General features: G+C 25.2%; 2 protein-coding genes across 5 annotated transcripts in view; one reads left to right on the top strand and one right to left on the bottom strand.

The window, feature by feature from the left end:
* On the top strand, nt 1–10,655 carry LOC129972215 (uncharacterized). Its single transcript, XM_056086253.1, has 9 exons — nt 1–158; nt 3,796–3,846; nt 4,691–4,765; nt 7,887–7,946; nt 8,381–8,446; nt 8,740–8,787; nt 8,895–8,969; nt 9,758–9,823; nt 10,362–10,655. Exons 1-8 carry the CDS (start codon nt 96–98, stop codon nt 9,812–9,814), a joined length of 495 nt encoding a protein of 164 aa, XP_055942228.1. The 5' UTR covers nt 1–95; the 3' UTR covers nt 9,815–9,823; nt 10,362–10,655.
* The window catches only part of LOC129972213 (outer dense fiber protein 2-like), a 26,596-nt gene continuing 17,092 nt past the window's right edge, over nt 10,646–20,149 (bottom strand). For all 4 annotated transcript variants that reach the window (XM_056086249.1, XM_056086251.1, XM_056086250.1 and 1 more), the window contains exons 11-19: nt 18,826–18,961; nt 17,224–17,328; nt 17,002–17,136; nt 16,187–16,309; nt 14,417–14,541; nt 13,346–13,388; nt 12,236–12,337; nt 11,897–11,986; nt 10,646–10,856 (exon numbers count right to left, since the gene is read on the bottom strand). In XM_056086249.1, the coding sequence (XP_055942224.1) occupies nt 10,719–10,856; nt 11,897–11,986; nt 12,236–12,337; nt 13,346–13,388; nt 14,417–14,541; nt 16,187–16,309; nt 17,002–17,136; nt 17,224–17,328; nt 18,826–18,961 (997 nt within the window). In that variant the 3' untranslated portion in view covers nt 10,646–10,718. The remainder of the gene's footprint in view (nt 10,857–11,896; nt 11,987–12,235; nt 12,338–13,345; nt 13,389–14,416; nt 14,542–16,186; nt 16,310–17,001; nt 17,137–17,223; nt 17,329–18,825; nt 18,962–20,149) is intronic.

The raw sequence follows: 20,149 nt of genomic DNA on the forward strand, positions 1-20,149 counted from the left end.
AAGCGGATCGCAGTTTGTGTTTCGGTACTCAAACCTGACCTCTTCAGTCCTATTGGGTTTAGCAGCTTTTTCTCGTCTAAGCTACTACAACAGTCATGAGGTGCTTTGCTTTGGTAGTTCTTTGCTTCGTAGCAACTGCTCTTGCACAAGAAGTCCCAGTGAGTATCTTGCTTCTAATGGATTATAAAGTGAAGTTTAGTAAAAAAACAGATTCCTTCTAATAAGTCGAATTAGGTAGACGTTATAAAGAGTTTAAAATTTAATGCCAAATATTCTTGGAGATATAATTGGACTATTATTGCGTTTGGAATAATTCGAAAGAAGTATACAGAGATGCTTCAAAGTTTAAAAATTAAGATAAATCTTGCAGTTTAGAATAATTGAAGGAAATATTATTTTTAATTGAAGGAAGTTACAATTCAAAACTACAATCACAAAAAATAAAAAATTATAAAAATTAAATTAATTAAAGTATTTTTAAAAAACAAAATTTAATTTGGAAATGTTTTAATTTTTTAAAATATGATTTTAAAAATTAATAACTAAATTATTAAAAGTGACTTTTTTAAATATCCCCGAAAATTTATCTTCCTCTGAAAAATGAACTAAAATTGATAGCGTAATGTTAATTTCTTAAAGTTTGTTTTCCCACAAAGGCGGGATTTCATATAGAAACTTTCTTATTTCATTCAAAATATGGAAGATTTGGTAATAATTGATAAATATTCTACCATAAATTATTTTATTGAAGGAAAAAAATATTCATAACATTTTTATACGCATTTTATTTTTCTTTTAAAATTTACTACTCGCATAAAATTAAACATTTGGATCCCTTTCTGATCGCAGCATTTTTTTTTCAATACAATTTATATTTTACATCAATCTTTACTTTAATACCAAAAATTTATACATTTATTTGAAATTTGTGATTTGAAATCTATTTACTTTTTTATTAATATTAATTGTTTAAATCATTTCATAATAATGAATTATGTCTGGAAATATATTTGTAACTGAAAGCAAATATAAAATAGATAAGAGCACTCAAAAATTAAAACAAATTTATTTGAGTAATCTATTTGGAATACTAGTTATCATTTATTACTGTAAGTTTTATCATTTATTTATTTATTTTAATCTTTTGCGGTCTTTGCAGATATAATTTTATCTACTTAAAAGTTTAAACGTAAAAGAGAAAACTTGCCATAATACAAAAATAAATTTAGAATTCAATGAGCTTATAACATGGGAGCTGAAACATGTTAATTTATTGCTATGTTAAACTTATGAATTCTACCTATTTCTAATTTTAAGGTGTACAATATTTTTTTACATTTGTGAAATATGAATTAAATCGATATAAAAGTTAAGAACTATTCTTTTTTGTTGTATATATAGAATTTTTATAATGCAGATGTATTGCTAATGGCATTTAATCTACACCATCCTATCTTTTATTGAATCGTTTACTGTATTGTTGTACATTCCTAATCAGTATATTTGAGAAAAAAATTCATCTCCGAATTATTTTAAAAACACCGAATAAGAAAGCATACAGTTTAATTACCTGGCAACGTATAAATAAAATTACATTAAGCATTTTAATCAAACATTTAACGTCAAATAAATTAAACGAACTGAATCTGTAGAACTTTTCTTCTTTCTTTTCTCCAAAAGACAAAATATTTTACAATGCAGCATTTTCCTCGAAATTTGTTAAGAAATCTGCTGCTTCCCATTCGTTGACTGAGTAACCCAGTTAACAGATGAACGAGATTTGTCTTTTCTGTTTTCTTCTTTCAGCAGCTGATGCGGAAGAAAGTTCAAATCTCGAGGAAAAATCACCATCCGCGTAAGGAAGTCGGCAGTGAAGCCACCTGAATGAAAAATGAATCCGCAGCTGCGAGCAGACGATTTAATTAAATAAAAGGAAATCGAAGTTTCAGATTTAAAAAAAAAATATTAGATTAATAATATTTGGAATATTAAAAGCAATGGCATACTTAAATGGTTTAAAAAAACTGGGGTAAATTTTGTAGGAAGATAAAAATTTATATATGCGATAATTAAAATATTCTATTGAGAAAAATGGCAGTTTATAATAAATTCCTAAAATCTCAAAATTAAAGAAACTTCCGTTTCTTCATAATAATAATCAAAAATAACAGTAAGAATAGTATCTGGATTACATTTTCATAAATTGTAATACTAATAAATATTAGATATTCTTATTGATTGTAGATCGTTTGAAATTTTTTTTTCTGTTTATAGAACAATCTTAAATTAACTCACTGACGATTTTCCCATTTTTTTTTATATATTTCTTGATCTTATCTTATATTTATTTGTTCCAAATCTAATCTGGGAGACGTTTTTAATCGTTTAATAAAAATATCACTAGAAATATAAAATAAAAAGAATTAACAGAAGAAAAAAAAAAAAACGGAACTGAAATTCTCAATGAAAACTCACTCAGCTGTGAAAATGAAAAATTCCGTTAATCAAAAGTAATTTCAGTTTTCGGTTGATTAACCGTTACTCTCCACATAAGAAGGCGACCTTCATAATCCGTTGCCAAACTAGTTTGCAAAAGATAGACAAACGTTTAATATGACAGAACCTTGCTTTTTTTTATTCCCCCCCTTTTTGATAAACATTTTTTAATGCAATGAATAGAAAGTGCGTAGGGGGAAGGGTTAAAACAAGAAACCAGTCCCATTTAGGTTGCATGTGTCAGCAAATTCAGTCATCCAAAATTTATTTTTTTGGAAGAACATAGGCCAAAACTCAAAACAAGGTTAGACGAGATTTTCAGGTTTATGACACTTCTCTATGGCTTGTTTTAATTATGCAAAATTTTAATTTGTTCGTTCCAAATTCTTCAATTGCATAAATTCGCACCTGGAAACTAACCATTATCAGAGTGATTCATACGGTTTACTATAAGATACTGCGTTCTGATTTTATGTTGTTTTAATCTTAGATTTCAATAAATTCAAATGAAAGGTCTTTAAAATTCAAACATAACAGTCTTTACATAACGTATTATTCGAAATTATTATAAGCCTTATTAAAATGTAAGTTTTATTAATTTAAAGATAATAAAATTCAATATAGCACAAAATTTAATTTATCAAATTCTTGTATCAATTTTAAAACTGAATGAAATTTCCACAAATAATTCATAAAAATATAATTTTGCGAAATCAATCAAATTAATTTTTATTTAATGGTACTTAAAAAATAGAAAGAAATTTTCATTTGAGAATTTATCTCTTCTTTTAACTTTAGAAGTGGCTTCAATAAAATAGAATACGATTTTTTTTTTACTCAGATAAACATCGGTGATTTCGAGTAGTATTATAATATAACGATGTTATTCCGTTACTATTATAATTGCTAAGATTCCAAATAATAATTATAATTATGAAACTAGAATTGTCAAAACTTTACAAGCATATTCTTTGCTAAGTTATTTATAATTTTTACATTTGGTGACATTTAGAAGAAAGTTTTAGCAGATAAAACTTTAATAGTAGCTAGAAAAAAAAAAGAAGCTATTCATTTTTTCAAAATTAATTTCACTTACAAATTAATTCAGTCATAATTTAATGCATACAGTTAATAAAGTTGACAGATAGAAAATTCTAGAAATTTTGAGAGATAATTGCATACTTTTTAAAAAGTTCTGATTATTTTACAATAATTTTCTTTTTATGATTCTTTCTTATCTGGATCAGTTTGAAATATGAGGTGGAAGATTAATATTAATTAACTTCACTTACGTTGCAGGAAGTCAACTGGGGAAAATGCCCAGAACTGGAGCCTACGCCTGAAGAACAGGTAAGCCAATCTCTGAATACTAATGTTCCTGCTTTCCTAGAAGCTCATTTTACAATTATTATTCTCTAGTGGAATGACTAAATAATGTTCTTTACCATCTGTTTCAGAACAGAATATTAAACATCTTAATAAACTTTACACTTTTTGGTTTAAACTTTACATCGATCATTTTAATAAAAAATTAGAATAAAAAGAACTTAATTTTTAAAAAAGTAGTTAATCTTAACTATCAAATATTAGAAGGAACTTTCAATTCTTACGTTTTACGAAAGAATGTCATTAAAGAGATATTTATAATACTTTCATTTATAGCATTCAGTCTTTCATAAAAAAAGCAGAGTTTAAAAGAATAAAAATATCAAGAAGAAAAAAAAAATATTCATTTCTAAACTTGAGAGATAAAAAAGAATCTAATGTATTAAAAGAAATTTTTATAAAAAGGATTGTGTTCAAAGAAATGTTTTTGAAATTAAAAAGTGCTAGTGAAAATAAATTTTAAATGTTTCGAGAATTGTAATGAAATGTTTAAGATATCAATTAATTCTCAAAGTTTATAAGGCTGTGTTGAGAACAAAAAAGTTTAAACTAACTATGCAAACGATTTCTGAATAATTTTCTCTTTAATGGAAGTAGCAATACAATTTTATACTAGAGATCTTCCAGTAACTAATATAGTTATAACTGAAGGTTTACATTAGGTTTATATTAATTCACTTAAATTTTCTAATAATATAATTCATATATTTCGTACAAATTTGCTTATAGGGAAGTCGAATTATTAAAAGAAAAACTTACATTTAAAAGCTTTATATCTAAATTCTTTTTTTCATATTTTTCTTTTTAGAGGTCAAAGGGCGAAGTAATCCAGCAATGTTTGGAGAAAAACCCACCTCCAGCTGAAGGTGCAAGCCTTACTCAGGTAAATGTGAAAGCGATAATTACTTTGCATCGCATTTAAAATAAAATGTATCAGATACTCCCAAAAAAGTCAACAAAAAATTCTCAATTCTTCTTTGAATAATATGATTTCTTTAAAACATATTTTTCTCTGCTTTTCCTAAATCAGCTTGGTTAAAGTTCTGCTTGTAAAAATTAAAATATTATGTCACAAATATCGATCCATTCCAGGCTCGAAGCCTTAAATATTATTAAAAATTTTCATTATTCGAATTGACTAGACGGTAATATCTCGTAGACCAATCAACAAGCCACAATGACATTTAATATTAATCACATAATTTAATATTAAGCGTATTTTCAGCCATTATATAAGATAATTTAAACTACAGTAAATTTCTCCGAACGATTTAATGCATGAAGAAATAAAAATATCAGCCCGATGAGAAATTTACTTCACAAAATCAAGGAGTTAACTAAAATTTTACTTTTTTTGCTTTCACAAGAAAACCGCCATTAAGTGTAATGCAAATGAAATTAAATGTCCTATTGCACGCCACGGAAGAAAGAATCGAAAAATAACATGTGTGAAAGACCAACTATTAAAAATTTAAAAGAACTAGAGTTGCAAGCAGTTTTATGTGAAAAAAAAAAGGGTAAAAGTCTACAACTGTTGCCACCGAAAGTTACTCTTACATGCAAATAGGTCAGCCGTTTCGCTGCTGTGAAAAACAAAAGCTATGTGGGCAACTGACGCAAGTCTTTTGAATAACATTATTCCGGTCAGTAAGCATTCAAGCTCCGATCCATTACTCATTAAATGACCGATAAATCTGAAGGTTGGGGACAGATAATGATTAATGCAAATTAATGAAATGACACCGAATGACAGAAATTGAAAAGTGTCAAAAGGAAAGTGCAATAGCAAAATGTCCATGGTCTTTAAAAATGGAAAGAAAAAAACTTGAAGGGGGAAAAAAAGCAACTTTCAGCGAATCAAAATTTTTTCTTTTTTTCCCTCTTAGTAAGTATAAAGGGGCAGATACAATACTAGGTTTTTTTACATATATTTTCTCATGAATTTATAATACATCATTAATTTGTTAATCCATTAATATTAGTTAAAAGAATAACTTTGCAATTATGTTTGTTATCTAGAGAAGGAATTAATATGCGATGATTTCTAATTTCTGTTTTTGAGATAAGAAACTGACATATATGATTTATATCGATACTATATGGATGCATCGCTTTTAAAGATGTTAAATGTAAAATAAGAGTTTTTGCATAGCTTGGAAACAGTTCACAACTTCTACAATTGAAAAAGATACTATCAAATGGAATTCAAACTATCACATTTTTAATTTGAGTTGAAACGAATCTTGAAAATGAGCACTCAACTTTCAAAACCTTTACCAATAAGAAGACGAAACACGCATTAAGTGAAACTAAGCCGTATTCAACTGAGGCATCAATTCTGTTTGAGGTCTTTTTGAAAGATGGACACGATATTTGGTGACAGTAAAATTGAACACAGAATCTACAGTTTAGTCCATCAAATGTGATGAAAGATGAATAAATAATCAGTTTGCTTTATAGAGACTTTTTTGCAGTTATAATAATAGATAATCCAAAAATTAAGGAATTAAGGAAAAGGAATTTCAGCAAAGCCTAATATGTAAGAAAAGTAAGCCAAAAATTAATAACTCTCTTATGAGCTTCTTGCATTATGTCCATTTATAAATACCCTTGTATTTCATTTATAAGCATTAATAAGGGAGATAATAAGAACTAATTTAATTTCAAGATAGTTCAAATTATAATTTTATTTGAAAAATTCAAGCGACTAGAATTTCGATTCATGGCTTCTTTGTAACAAAACTCTGCAATGTTTTTAGCTTCCCAAACAAAATTCTGATCGAAACATATATCTTCGTTAAATCTAGAATTGCATTTCGTATTCTTGTCTCTCTGTAAGCTGTCATAAAAAAGATTGAAGATGAATATCGCATTCATGTAAGTCCTATTAGTCATTCTCGCCAGAATGGAAGATACAGGTGGTCAAAAATAAGTAAAGTTCATAAAAGAACAGTAGGATGGGAACGTGGTCTTTTCTCATTTGCCGGCGTTGCTTGAAGGACATCGAAGAATCTAATTTTGTATTCAAGCCCACATTTAGAATATCATTCTCACGTCTTGAAGATTCACTCCCTTATAATATCAGACGACCAAGGGCAAGGACAAGAGACAGGACTAGGCCAAGGTCATTCCTTTCATAATTAAGAATTATGGAAATGGAGATAAAATATACCTGTCGAGAATCGCAGACTTTGAATTTAAATGAAATGACTGTCGAGTTTCGGCATATTTGCGTAGCATTTATAATATTCATATTTTTAGATTCCAGTCTTCTACATTATATTTAGAAAATAATTTTTGTCTTGGATAATTATTGCCAATCTTAAAAGTTTGATTTCTTATAGCTCAGATAAAGAAAAGTTAATATTCAATAAAATAACTTTAAGCAATTGAAAGTAATGGATATTTTTAAATAATTTTACGATTCAATCAAGCACCAATTTTATTTTCAATTCTAGTCTAAATGTGTGCCTAGAATCAAAGCTCACTCTATATTTCTCAAATTTAGATTAGAATTCCAAATACATTACAAGATATTGTTATATAACTTCATGCACAATTTTGATTATGAAAAAAGTGAAAGAAAGAATTTGTTCCATTTTGTTCCGCGCAACTTACTCATTCGCCAGTTTTATATTCATTATATATATTTTACGTTAAATAAAAGTAACTACAAAATTCATTTGAAATATCTGGCCATATCTTATATAACTTTAAAATGAAATATAATAGCATTTTCACATAAAGAATTAATTTAATTACCAATAAACTTATTTTAAAATTATAATACTTTCTTTTTATTATTACTAAAAAAAACAAAAAAAACATTAACAGATTTTTTTCTAGAAATAAGAGACAACATAACAAATTTTTAAGCATACTTGTAGTTTTAATAAATGAATAAAAGCTATACTAAAGCTCTTAAACTTAGTTTTTTAAATTATAAAATTACTGACGTGAATAGTATTTAAATTAATGCTTTTTCTTTTCTTTTTTCTAAACAGGAACAAATTGACAAACACAGAGAAACCATCACCACTTGCGCTTTGAAGACTGAAGGATGGGTAAGTAACATTTACTTTTCATACCCTTATAGTAAACGATACCATCAACTAATCTGTAACACTGTTTAAATAAAAATAGTTATCTTATTTTTTTTTCGCTTATAATTTGACAAATTATAAAGGATAGCCAAAAAATTATAGTAAATTTATTAAGTTCATAAAAATAAATAAAATGAATACATGATTTTAACATTCTCAGAAATCATTTTAATAAAAACATTTTTTAGAACATCTAGATAAATTTATATATTTTTTTAAAATCTCATAAAATGAATTTAAAAAATTATTTAAAGTAAGAACTTACAGTAAAATTCAAATATTCCATATGAATTCACTGTGAAACGATACCAATAAATGAATGATTTTGATTTGGCACAGTTTTAAGAATTATTCAGTTGTTTTCTGTTTTAATTTTGAATTATTTCATTTTGTAGTTCGGAGCTGACAACAAATACAACTACCAACGAGCCAAGAAAGAAATCCAAAGCAAGAAAATGAAGGTAAGTTACTATTACTAATGAATAATTACTGAATTAAATTAAAATTCTTATAATATAACAAAAGCTAATTAATCTAATTAAAGTTATTCTTTTAATAATGATTTGAAAATCTGAATTTTCTTAATAAAATGAAGCAGAATTTTTTCACCAATTGCACCTTAAAAAGTTAAAATTTCAATTCAGTAATTAAAAATTCCAACAAGTTAGCAATCTTTTCCTACACTGACAAATGTTAATCTTTATAAACTTTTATTTTCAATTAAACTTATCTAATATGATTTTTTTAAACACAGCCTGAAGCTCAAATCCTCGCCAAGCACGATGAATGCAGCAAGGAAGCAGTAAGTTTTTAAATCATCATTTTCTGCAGCTATAAAAAATTTATAAGCATATTTTTTTCTACCTATGCACAAAATTTAAACTAATATGAAATTTTAAAAAATTGCAGCAAGACAACTTCGCAGACAATCCAATTGCTCAAGTTCAACTCTACCAAGCTTGCATGGACTTCCACATCACAAAGGTAAAGGAAGAGTTTAAGTTTTAGATTTAAAAAATACAAAACAAAAGTGTCTCTTCAATAAATTTAAAGTTTTAAAATTATTTAAATATATTTTTATTAAAATCGAAATATATTTTTCGTAATCCCAAAGAAATTTTCATGTCTTCTTCATTTCATGAGTAAAGAAATAATAAAAGTAATTTTCTCCTAAAATTAAGATTATAATTAATTCTGTTGATAAAAGAGGCTTTTAGAAAATAAGGAGAATTTTTAACTGAATGAAATCGTGCATGCTCAGATTCAGAAAGTATGAAAAATACATTAAATTATACTCCTTGTAGCTTATAAAAAAGTCGATATATTAGCCTATTAACAATACAATGCAAAATATAAATGATACAGAAAAAAAAACAAAAATAAAATGGGACTAAATAGTCTCTAAATTAAAATTTTGTGAATTTATCACTTACAAAATAAACATAATTATATGAAAACTTTCAAAAGAAAAAAAAAAACGAGATATGTTTTCTTTATTTGTTATTTTCTCTTAATGATAAGTTTTCTTCAACTGTTTCCAAATATAGACTTACTCCCATTTAAATAAGATGAAGCTGCAAATTTAATATATAAATAGATCTTGATTACAGTAATGATAATATGAAATTTAATACCAAAATTTATTGACTTAGAAAATTTTTAATAATTAAATAGGGGAAAAAAATCTTGTGGAAAGTTAGGCAATAAAGGTTGAGTTTTTTAATATCATTCAATAAAAAGAACTTATGTAATTTTATTTTCACTTTTTTCAGATCTGTGAAATCAAGATCACTCCCCCAGCTGGTGCTGAAGCTGCTGCATCTGCTTAAATTAAAGAGGTGTGTATTTTTCTCTTTCTAGCTATAATTTTGAAGAACATCTACCTATTTCTATAGAGAAAAAAATTACACTTTAAAAAACATTTTTATGGCTTGATTAATTTTGTAACTATTAATATAGTAAAAAAAATTTTAAAACTCAAAATATTAGACTTAATTACTTACCATTACTTTAACCTTAATGCATGGAAAGGATCATTTTATATTTTTAAATCTAATAATTTAGCAAGCTATTAAATAAGCCTTTAGCTTAATGACCTGTTTTCCTATTAAGCATGAGTTAAATTTGTAAATCAAAAAGATGTCTGGTAATTCTCTCTTTAATTAAAATCTTTTGAGGACAGTTATTTTATAATAAAGATCAATAAAAAAAAAGAAAATCAAAAAGTTTGTAGCTAATAGGAAAAAAATAAAGTTTCTTCTACAAATTTCCAACTTTATTATAAAAATCAAATAATAACAATCTGTTTTATAAACTTACGTTTCTATAAAATATAGATTTTACTGAAAAAATAAATCTTTTCTTTTTCTCTTTCAGCTCATTATTTTTAAACTCCAGTGTAAAGAAGACCTTCACACAGCAAGTACAATCTGATGGATTAATCAAAATTGATTCTCTGTGATCACTATTTCATAAACATTATTCGAAAGGAAGGTCTAAAAAAGGATCGTAATCAGCATAATCTGAAAACCACACTTTATTTTTTTTTTCTTTCTATTTTTACAGTTTTGTATAAATTTCATCTGAGCCAGTGTGGAAAATATATTTATGTGATATAAACATGAGCTGGAGATTTTTGTGATGTAATAAAAGATTCCGTCCACACAAAAATTGGTGTTGTTTATTTATATTTACAAATATCATACAGCATATATACAAGGGTAACCCCATCTATTAAGAAGTTCCACCAAAGACATTTAGATACGAAGCTCTTAGATCTTGTACATAACGCTTCAATCTGTCACATTCAGCAGTGGTTTCATCTAAAGCCTTCTGTAACTCTTTAATCCTGTTTAGTAGTCTTTCTGATTCCTAAATAAAAAAAATTGAAACATAAATTTTAATAATTATTTTCAACTGACTTCAAAAGAAAAATATCTTTAAAATTTTCCATAACATAAAAAAGAGAAAAATAACAAAATCACTGTAAAGTAAAATAGACCTTACTTGAAAGTTTATTAAATATTAATAACAAAACTGAATGTCAGTATAAAAAAGCCCTCTTATTATACAATTATGTTTAAACTGCTAATACTTAAATATATGAATTAAAATTCTATAACATATAAATCTATAACATGCAATCTTTTAAATATAAAATAAATAGTAATTATTAAGAAAATAAATAAAAATAAAAGCTCTACTATTTATTCAGTCAAATATCAGAATTTTTCAATCATATAGAAAATTCAGCAACAAATATTTTAAAGAGAACATATATCACAAATGTAACAAAAGTTTAAAACAACCCTGCATTATTTTTAACACCTATACAGCTAGCTACCTTTCAAAATGGATAATAAGAAAAATCAATAAAAATAAATCCTTTAATGTAAAAGCAAAGAATGTTTTTTAATTGATTATTATCTATTAAATATAGCAGTGATGACAAGATTTTTATACAAAATTTAGTCTAATAGTGTTTTAAATGTCAATTTTAAATGGAGGGGGGGGGGAGGGATATTAACTTTAAACAAAAAAGTTTACAATAATCTATTCAACGTACTTGAAGATAATAATGATTTGCAAAAACCTTCTTTCAGACAACAATAACTTTTAATTTATAAGAACTTTGATATTATAATCACTTTTAATAATCATTTCAACTTCTCAATGCATTTCATTGTATCCAAATTCTAGCTAAGTCTTTTAAAATGCAATGATAATAATTTCACATCTTGAGCATTTATTTTTCAAATTCAGAAAATAGAAAAATTAATGCCTACTTCTGCTTTCTCTTTCTTTCACCTCATGGCTCTTTATTTATTCCGTTTTACAGATAAAAGCAATTAATGTAATGCTTAATAAAAACTGAAATGTATAAGAAAAATTGAGAAATGTCAAATACAAACCTCTTCCTTCTTCTTTTCTAATAAGGATATTTCATTTTTTCTCAATTTTAATTCTTCTTCAAGACTGTACAGCCTGAAATTTTCTGCGTCCTGAGAAAAAGTAATGAAATCATATAAAATGTCAAGTTTAAATTATCATTTTCAATAATTTAATGATTACCATTTAAGAATAGTTAGCAGATTAATATTTATTATATGCATTATTATTGCAATTAATTATGTACTTAAACTAAAACAATAATTTCACTTTGTTCTTTCTTGTCGATAATAAAATTTCTTAGGATCTACAAAAAAGAAAGAAGTAAAAACAATGCACATTAATGAGATTTCAAGTCTAACCTTTTTCTGTAATTTATTTTTCACTTCTTCAAGTTGATGCTCCAAGTCTTTTTCTCTTTGCTTCAGTCTCCAATTTTCTTCATTCTTCAATCTTAGTTCCATCTAAATTAGATTTTGGATAAGTTAAACAATAGAAATAAATTTAAGTTACAATTAGTAATACACATATTTAAAGGTGTGACACAGATACTAAATAATTGCCTGAAAAAATAAATGGTATGCAGAAATGCAAAATGGTACCATCTCACTCCCCCCAAAAAATTTAAATAAAGGTAGTATGAGGGGAAAGAAATCGAAGTTTCATAAGAACAAACTCATTATCAGAAGTTTTGCAGTTAAAGATAATATAAAATCTTTTCACTTTTTTAAGTGTGATTATAGCTGATATAGGATTAAGTTTTTTTTTTTTAATCTAGGGAGTTGTTTGACTAGGCTTATAGGCTTGATATTTCTGAAAACTATCAAAATTCTACATTTGTATTATTTTATTTACAATTATAAAAGTTTTACATACCACTGGATCCCATTTATTGACTGCAGTCCAAAAGTGTTTTGAAAAATTTTGTTTAGAAAAAAAAAAAATTAATCAGAAAAGAAATTGTTTCAGCTATTCCTATTGCAGTAGAAATTCATAGAGGACCAGAAAAATGATAAAGAAAAAGTTAATTAATTTCCTATATTGAACATGAGACCTAAAGGGAAATAAAAGTTATAGAAGGATTTAAAAAATAAATAAAAGTTTTGCTTATATACAGGCATATATATATATATATATAACTTTTAAAACAGGCATATGTTTTTTTCGAACATTGTAACCAAATTTATAAATAACATACATATCTGAACATTTTGTAATGAGATTCTTTAATACCTTAATCCTCAAATTTTCTGAAACTCTAAAAAATTAACTATGCATTGTTGCTTTTAATTTTATAATATGTATTTTTGCATAAAGAAACTTCTAGAATACAAATTTGTTCCAACTTCAATAATAGAGACATGATTGATTAGTTATGCATTCTATATGATTCACTGCATAAATAACAATTAAACTGAATATATATTTTAAGAGCATTTCTGCAATTTAAAATTATGTAACAAAATTCATACCTGAATCGTTTTGGCAGAGAAGTCATTTTCGGGCATATACGAACTGTAAAAAATAAGTAGAACAAATTTGCATCAAATAAATAGCTATGCACTACTAAAATATATTTAAATTTTAGAAATTTTAAATTTCATAAACTCAAAATCCAGAAAAAAGAATTCCTACTAACTTTAAAAGCAATTTCTATACATTAAATTTGAAACAATTAATTACACAATTTAAAGAAAAGAACTACTTAAAATGCCATATACTATATAAGAAAAAGATTCGACAACAAAATTTTATTTTCATACTTTCTTTGAATAGTTAAGGCAATTAAGTATTTCATCTAATTTTTACAAAAAAAAAAATTTGTGTATTTAAAAATGTTATACTATTTTAATTTGTAATTTCAATGTGGCTTCAAGCAAATGTACTGCCTACAAAGGTCTTGATGAAGGGCAATTCATGCTTATGTTGTGATTTATGGCACTTTATAAGCCTGCTGATAGTTATCTGTCAGTGATTTAAGCTGAGTGAGCATCTCTTGTTTTTTCAGTAGCAGCAACTAGGGTCAAGAGTACGACTTAGATACTTCATGCGTCACATTCGCTTGCACAACCCACCCCTTTTTTACAAGGGGCATATTCACACACTTCACAGATAGAACACAGAACAAAAACAACCATGCCGAACCGGGACTCCCTGATCATGGGGAAGAAGTGCTACCTCTATATCAGGACGATGGCAAGTCATACTTATAAACTTTATAAAAGACATTAGCACCTTAAATGTATGCTCATAAATGGTTCATACATTGAATAATCATATTTTTCAAATAATAAGTTAAAATTAAGTCAATCAAAGACATTATAATTCAATATATAAATTACATGAAATTCATAAACATTTCAAATGTTTCAAAAACTCTAAGTTAAATCAAAATGAAAGCATCTTTCCAAACCAAAGATATCATCTAATTGCAAAGTGAAGAATTACACATTTAAGAGATTAAAATACATCTAAATTTTAGAAAATATACATTGACTAGAAAGAAAAATATAAATTAAAAAAAATACTAAAATGAAACTCACATTTCATTTTGCTGTGATGAATTATTCCAGCGAGTATTTTTCAGTTCTTCAATCTCATCCTTCAGAGCATGATTTTCTTTCGAACAAGAGGTATACAGTTTTTGAAGCTCTTTTAGTTTCATTTCCTTAAAAGAAATTTAAAATACTTAAAAAAATTAAATTTGTAAAATAACTTAAAAAGAAATATCTAAAAAAAAAAATATTGTTAACATGTTGAAAGTTTAATCTAGCTATGTTAATTTCCTATTTTGCAACAATTACTATTCAATAGCTATTTTAGAGTTGATTCCATATCTTAAATGTGAGAAGAAAGATGACATTACATTAGGAATAGCCTTCAAATTTCCACACCAAACCAGTAAGCAGACATTTGATTTAGATGGATTTAGATATTCATAAGGTCTAAATGCAAAGTAAATTTTAGGGTGGAATTAAGATGTTGAAACTAAGGCTTAGCTACAAAGCCATTGCTGTCTAAGTGTAGATGTAGCGTTATAAAAATTTTGTAGCATTAACAGTGATTTGAACCTCTAGTTTTGATGATAATAGAATAATAATATTTGAGACTTGATTTATCAGTCTTTTATTATAAAGATGTACATTTAATTATACAACAGCAATAGCATACACAGAAAACAATGTATTTAATATAATCATAACATGCATATATAGTTTATGTATTAGTATACATAAAAACATTTTTGTAAAAAAATTATTAAAATCAGAAGAAAAAATAATGATAATGACCTTGGTAACATTAAAGTGATTTTTTTTTAATTTAGCGGCTTTTGTGGAATAATGTGTTCTAAAGTCATTGAGGGTAATATTAAAAGTTTTATTCATTTTTAATTAAAATTCTAATAAAATTTTGAAAAAGTATTTTTTTAATGAGCAGTTATTTCACACAGCATATTTACATACCAAAATTTCATAATTGTAGCTTTAGTAGCTCACAATTCAATGGTTAAAACATTTTAAACAATTTTTTGAATCATGTATATAGCATAACACAATTCACAAATGCTATGTTAGTTTTCACAAACTGAAATACTAAAATTGTGTGTATCTTCAGTGACACATTTTGTATGTCGGTGTCTAAAAGTAATATCATTTGCTCTTTTTTCACGAATATTTATTTCTAGAAAGAGAGAGTGAAATTTCTAAAGAATAGTTGAAGAATGATGAAGTTGTTTAAAATGCACCTGGTTTATACAAATTAAAAACAATACATTACAAACTTAAATGATTAATTATCCTATATGGTAATGATACAATATTGGGAAATTCTAAAATTACCAAATTGTTTTTGGATATGTCAATCAGGACTTTATTGAAAGCTCCAGATTTTTTTCCAGGGAACTAATATAGAATATCTTAATATATCAAAGAGTATATGATTCAATATCACAGAATTGAATGATAATATTTTTAGATAAATTATCTTTACATGCCAGGTATTTTGATTTTAAACAAAGACAAAACTAAATATTAATGCCAGCAAATAAATATTTAGCAATTCTTTTATATTCATATGCCAATACAGATTAAAAGTACACTTTTAAAATCTCTGTTTTGAGAAGTAAAAATAAAAATAAAAAAAATTATGAATATAAAAGTAAGAAAAACAATCTGATGTTTGAGTGATATTTGACTGTAAATCTGAATATGCTATTTGGAAAATATTGCCTTGGTTTTTAAATAATTTTTGTAAACCAAAATTATATAATTCTTTTAAATAAGGAGCAGGTTAAAGTTTTAAAAAAATCATACCAATTCAGATTTTCGATTATCATCTTTAGAATCCAAAACTCGATTTTTCAAATCTAGTAAATGTTCTTTGATTTCATCTACAGCTTTCAAAAGAGTTTTATAAGCTCCATCAGTCTTTCCATCCTAAATACAATAAAAATTTAGCAAATATAACTATATAATCTATTTCTAATATAACAAGTTAATGAAATTTTTTTTGTAAAAATATCCTTTATCATGTCATAAAATTTCAATAAAGAAGTAACAAATAGAAAAAAATTAAAACTAGAAAAATTATAGGAAAAAAAGGGGGAGTTAACAGCATTATGGAAATTTATCTTGAATAATAAAATTTTTCACATAAAAAAATTTAAAGCTCTAAACATTTAATTATTTTAAATCGAATAAATTTCAGAAGTGGAAAATTAACATTCAAAATTGACACTTTTTTATATGCAATTAAATTTTTATAATCTGAAGTAGTGTTGAGAAAATGCACAAATTAAGCTGCTATAAAGCTACAGAACTGAAAAAAGAAAAGAACTAAAGAAAGAAAAATTTAACAAACTTTCATAAAATAGTAATATCTTGGTCTTAACGAGCAAGAATACAAAGAAATTTATATTGAATTTTGAAATATTAAAAACAGCAGCAAAAACAATATTTCAAAATCAGTATAATATAAAAATATTTGATGAATATTGAATTTGCATATATCATAGGGTAAGAAAATGTACAATTAAATTAAGTAAATTGTAAAATTACTTCCCAAGTTGAAGTCAAAGTCAATTTCCAAATAATATCTTAATAATAAAAAAATTATTTTCATAACTTACTGCAGTTGAATCACCTCCACCAGCCATAGTGGTATTGATTGCAGCTGATTTTATATTTTTGAGCTGTTCCTGTGTATTCTGCAGCAATAAAATAAGCTGCTTCACCTCCTTTAATGGACTTCCATTATTTCCATCCTGTAAAGGTAAAATAAAACAAAATTAATAATTGCATAACACTGGACAAATACTATTTACTATTAACAACTACAGGGCAATACTTACACCTTGATCTTTTTTTAGCATATTTATCTCAGAAAATCTAGATTTCAGCAAGTTCAGTTCTCTTTTTGCCATCTCTAACTCATTTGTTACATCAGAAAAATCTCTCTTTAAGAAAGGAAAAACAATTTGATAAAATATACTGGATCTCACAAGCACAATAATAAGAAAACAACTTGATTAAATATCAGAAGATACAATAAATTAATTTTAAACCAAACAAAAACATAATTTTGAATTCTAAAAATTTAAATATGTGTATAAAATGTTTGACATTATTAATCAAATCCAGAATAAAGAATATTTGATCATTTTATTTTCTGAAAATATATCTAACAAAATAACATGAATTCAGTAATCAGAATAAAATATATAAAATTTATAGCAATGCTATGGGAAATCTCATTGCTCCCTTAAAAATATGGTGATATATAATTTTTATAAGCTGAAAATATATAGCCATTTCATATCTTAATTTTATGTTTAGTATTGCATTCTGCAGCCTGATAAATAAGATATCAAAATTAAGATCTTAAAGATTTATTTACTAACATAATTATGGAAAAAAAATATTTTAAAAAAACACAGAAATTTTAATTGCAATATATTTTAAAACAAAAATAATCAAATAAAATAAAGAGAACTGCATACAATATAAAAAATTATTAAGTATTTTTGAAAGAATTCTTGTAAGTAACAATAAAGAAAAATAATGTATAATACTTTAAATAAAAATACATTAACAATACATAACAATGTATGGTATAAAATATATCTATAAAAATATGTAAAAAAAAAGACTAACCATTAATAAAAAGGAGAAAAAATCATTTTTCAAAAAAATAAAACTAAAAATTTTTTTAAACAAGCAAAAAATTCCATTTTTAATATCAAGATAATTTTTTTACAAATAAGTACTGCCATAGATATTTTAAGGTAGATTTTGATATTATGTATTTCAAGTGTGAGAGGAAAAAAAAGGATGGATAAGGTTATTATAGTAGACACAACTTGCTATTAAATAGCATAAATGCCAATCACTTAATTCAAATGTATTAAAAAGGTAATAGTTTATTATAGTTGTTTAATTGTTATTTAATATTCATAATAAGTTGGAAATCTTTCATCAAAGTACTGAGATTATTTATAACATATAGCACAAACAGCAAAAAAGCATTGGTATGTTAATTATTAAAACTCAGAATAATTGAAGAAACAATAAAAATTTTCATAAAATTTCATGTCATGAAAATGAAAAGCCTTGCACTATACTCAGAGAAATAAGTTAAATGATTTTTAAATTACTAATTATTTTAATTCAGTGATAACAAATATTAGAATATTCATTTTACAAAAGAATAAAAAGATCATTTGATTTGAATTATATAATAATAATAATTTCCTAGAATAATAGCTTTTTTTAATTACTTAGTTTATTTGTTACTTTTAAAAGTAGGTGAAATGCCCAGCTCTAATAAGTAATATCACGTGGATACAGTTTAAATAAATTATTAAGAGGGGAAAAAAACACAAAGTTATCAAAAATAAACATACATTTGATATTTTACACTGAATTGTTTATAATAATGATGATGTTTATTCTACCTCTAATTTCACTTTTTCTCGTAAGCAATCATTCAATTGAGTTGACTTTTCATTTATAGAGGAAGACAGCTCTTGTAATTGTCGCTTCAAATCACCTTCTTTCTCAGACATTTCATTTTGTAGTTTCAAACTCTGACTTGAAAAATAAAAGAATTTTAGATATATATTTCAATAATAAATTTAATACATAACAGTAGAAAAACAAATGTACATGAACTTGGAGCTGAAAAATGGCTGTGGACAATGATCAGCACTTTTATTACTTTATTGGCAGTGAAAAAAAGATTAGGTTAGCCTCACAAATAGTTATATCAAAATCTTTTGTTTTCTTTTAATCATTAAACATTTTAACAATTGCCTCATAATTTGATGATGATATTAAATTTCAAATGAAATATTCTATGATAATATTATACCTTGTTCATATATCCTTTTAGAGAAGGTATTATTTTCAAGAAATTCAGATTTAGATTTGTTATGAAATAAAAGATCAGAGATTGCACAACAGAATTTTCTCTTATTTTACAAAACAAAATATGCAAGATAGCATATATAAGAGAAACTCTTACTTCATCTTAAAATTTTCAATTATTTTGTATTTTTCTATTATAGTCTCCACGAATTTATTCAATATCGAAAGCATCATTGGAAAAAAATTGATTTCTACTGAATGCCATTGCTATTATAATTCTATCAAACACTTACATAATATTATCAAATGAAACATGTATTTAGTTACATTTATTTTCATAATAAATAAAAACTGAATGAACTTTAAAATAAATCATCTGAATACTTAAATACTTATCAAAAACATTCTAGCACCACATAGAAAAAGAGAGAGAGAGAATAGAAAGATGTTCATAAAAAACCATAAAAACTAATAATTGATACATATCAAACAATGTTAAATGAAATACTTTAGATTAATAAACCACAGGGAAGAAACATTATAATTTCTACATTTACATATAGTAAATAAAGCTACTCAATAAAATACTGAATAATAATAGTTTATTTATAACTCTCATTTATCAAAACTGTTAAAAACTGAATTTATAATGAGGTAAAAAGATTTTTAAAAATTTGACTTGGCTCATATTCTTAAAGATTTTTTTTTTAAGTTTATGATATTTCTTAAATTGGGATAATTAATCCTAAATACTTTGACAGCATATATTTTATATAAATATAATTAAAATAATTTTGATTTATGTAAAAACATCACTATTTACCAAATATCTGATTTTTCCCCCCTTTTTGTTTCATACTGCTAACACTACACATTTCTTTCCTTTTATTTTTATGAACAAGTGCAACTAAA

The sequence above is a fragment of the Argiope bruennichi genome, chromosome 6 (assembly GCF_947563725.1).
Source record: "Argiope bruennichi chromosome 6, qqArgBrue1.1, whole genome shotgun sequence".
Taxonomy (NCBI): Eukaryota; Metazoa; Arthropoda; class Arachnida; order Araneae; family Araneidae; genus Argiope; species Argiope bruennichi.

Coding starts and splice junctions, on each gene's coding strand:
- LOC129972215 (XM_056086253.1), top strand. CDS start 96: ATGAGGTGCTTTGCTTTGGTAGTTCTTTGCTTCGTAGCAACTGCTCTT. Junction 4,766..7,886: donor AAGGTGCAAGCCTTACTCAG/GTAAATGTGAAA, acceptor TTTTCTAAACAG/GAACAAATTGACAAACACAG. Junction 8,788..8,894: donor ATGAATGCAGCAAGGAAGCA/GTAAGTTTTTAA, acceptor AAAAAATTGCAG/CAAGACAACTTCGCAGACAA.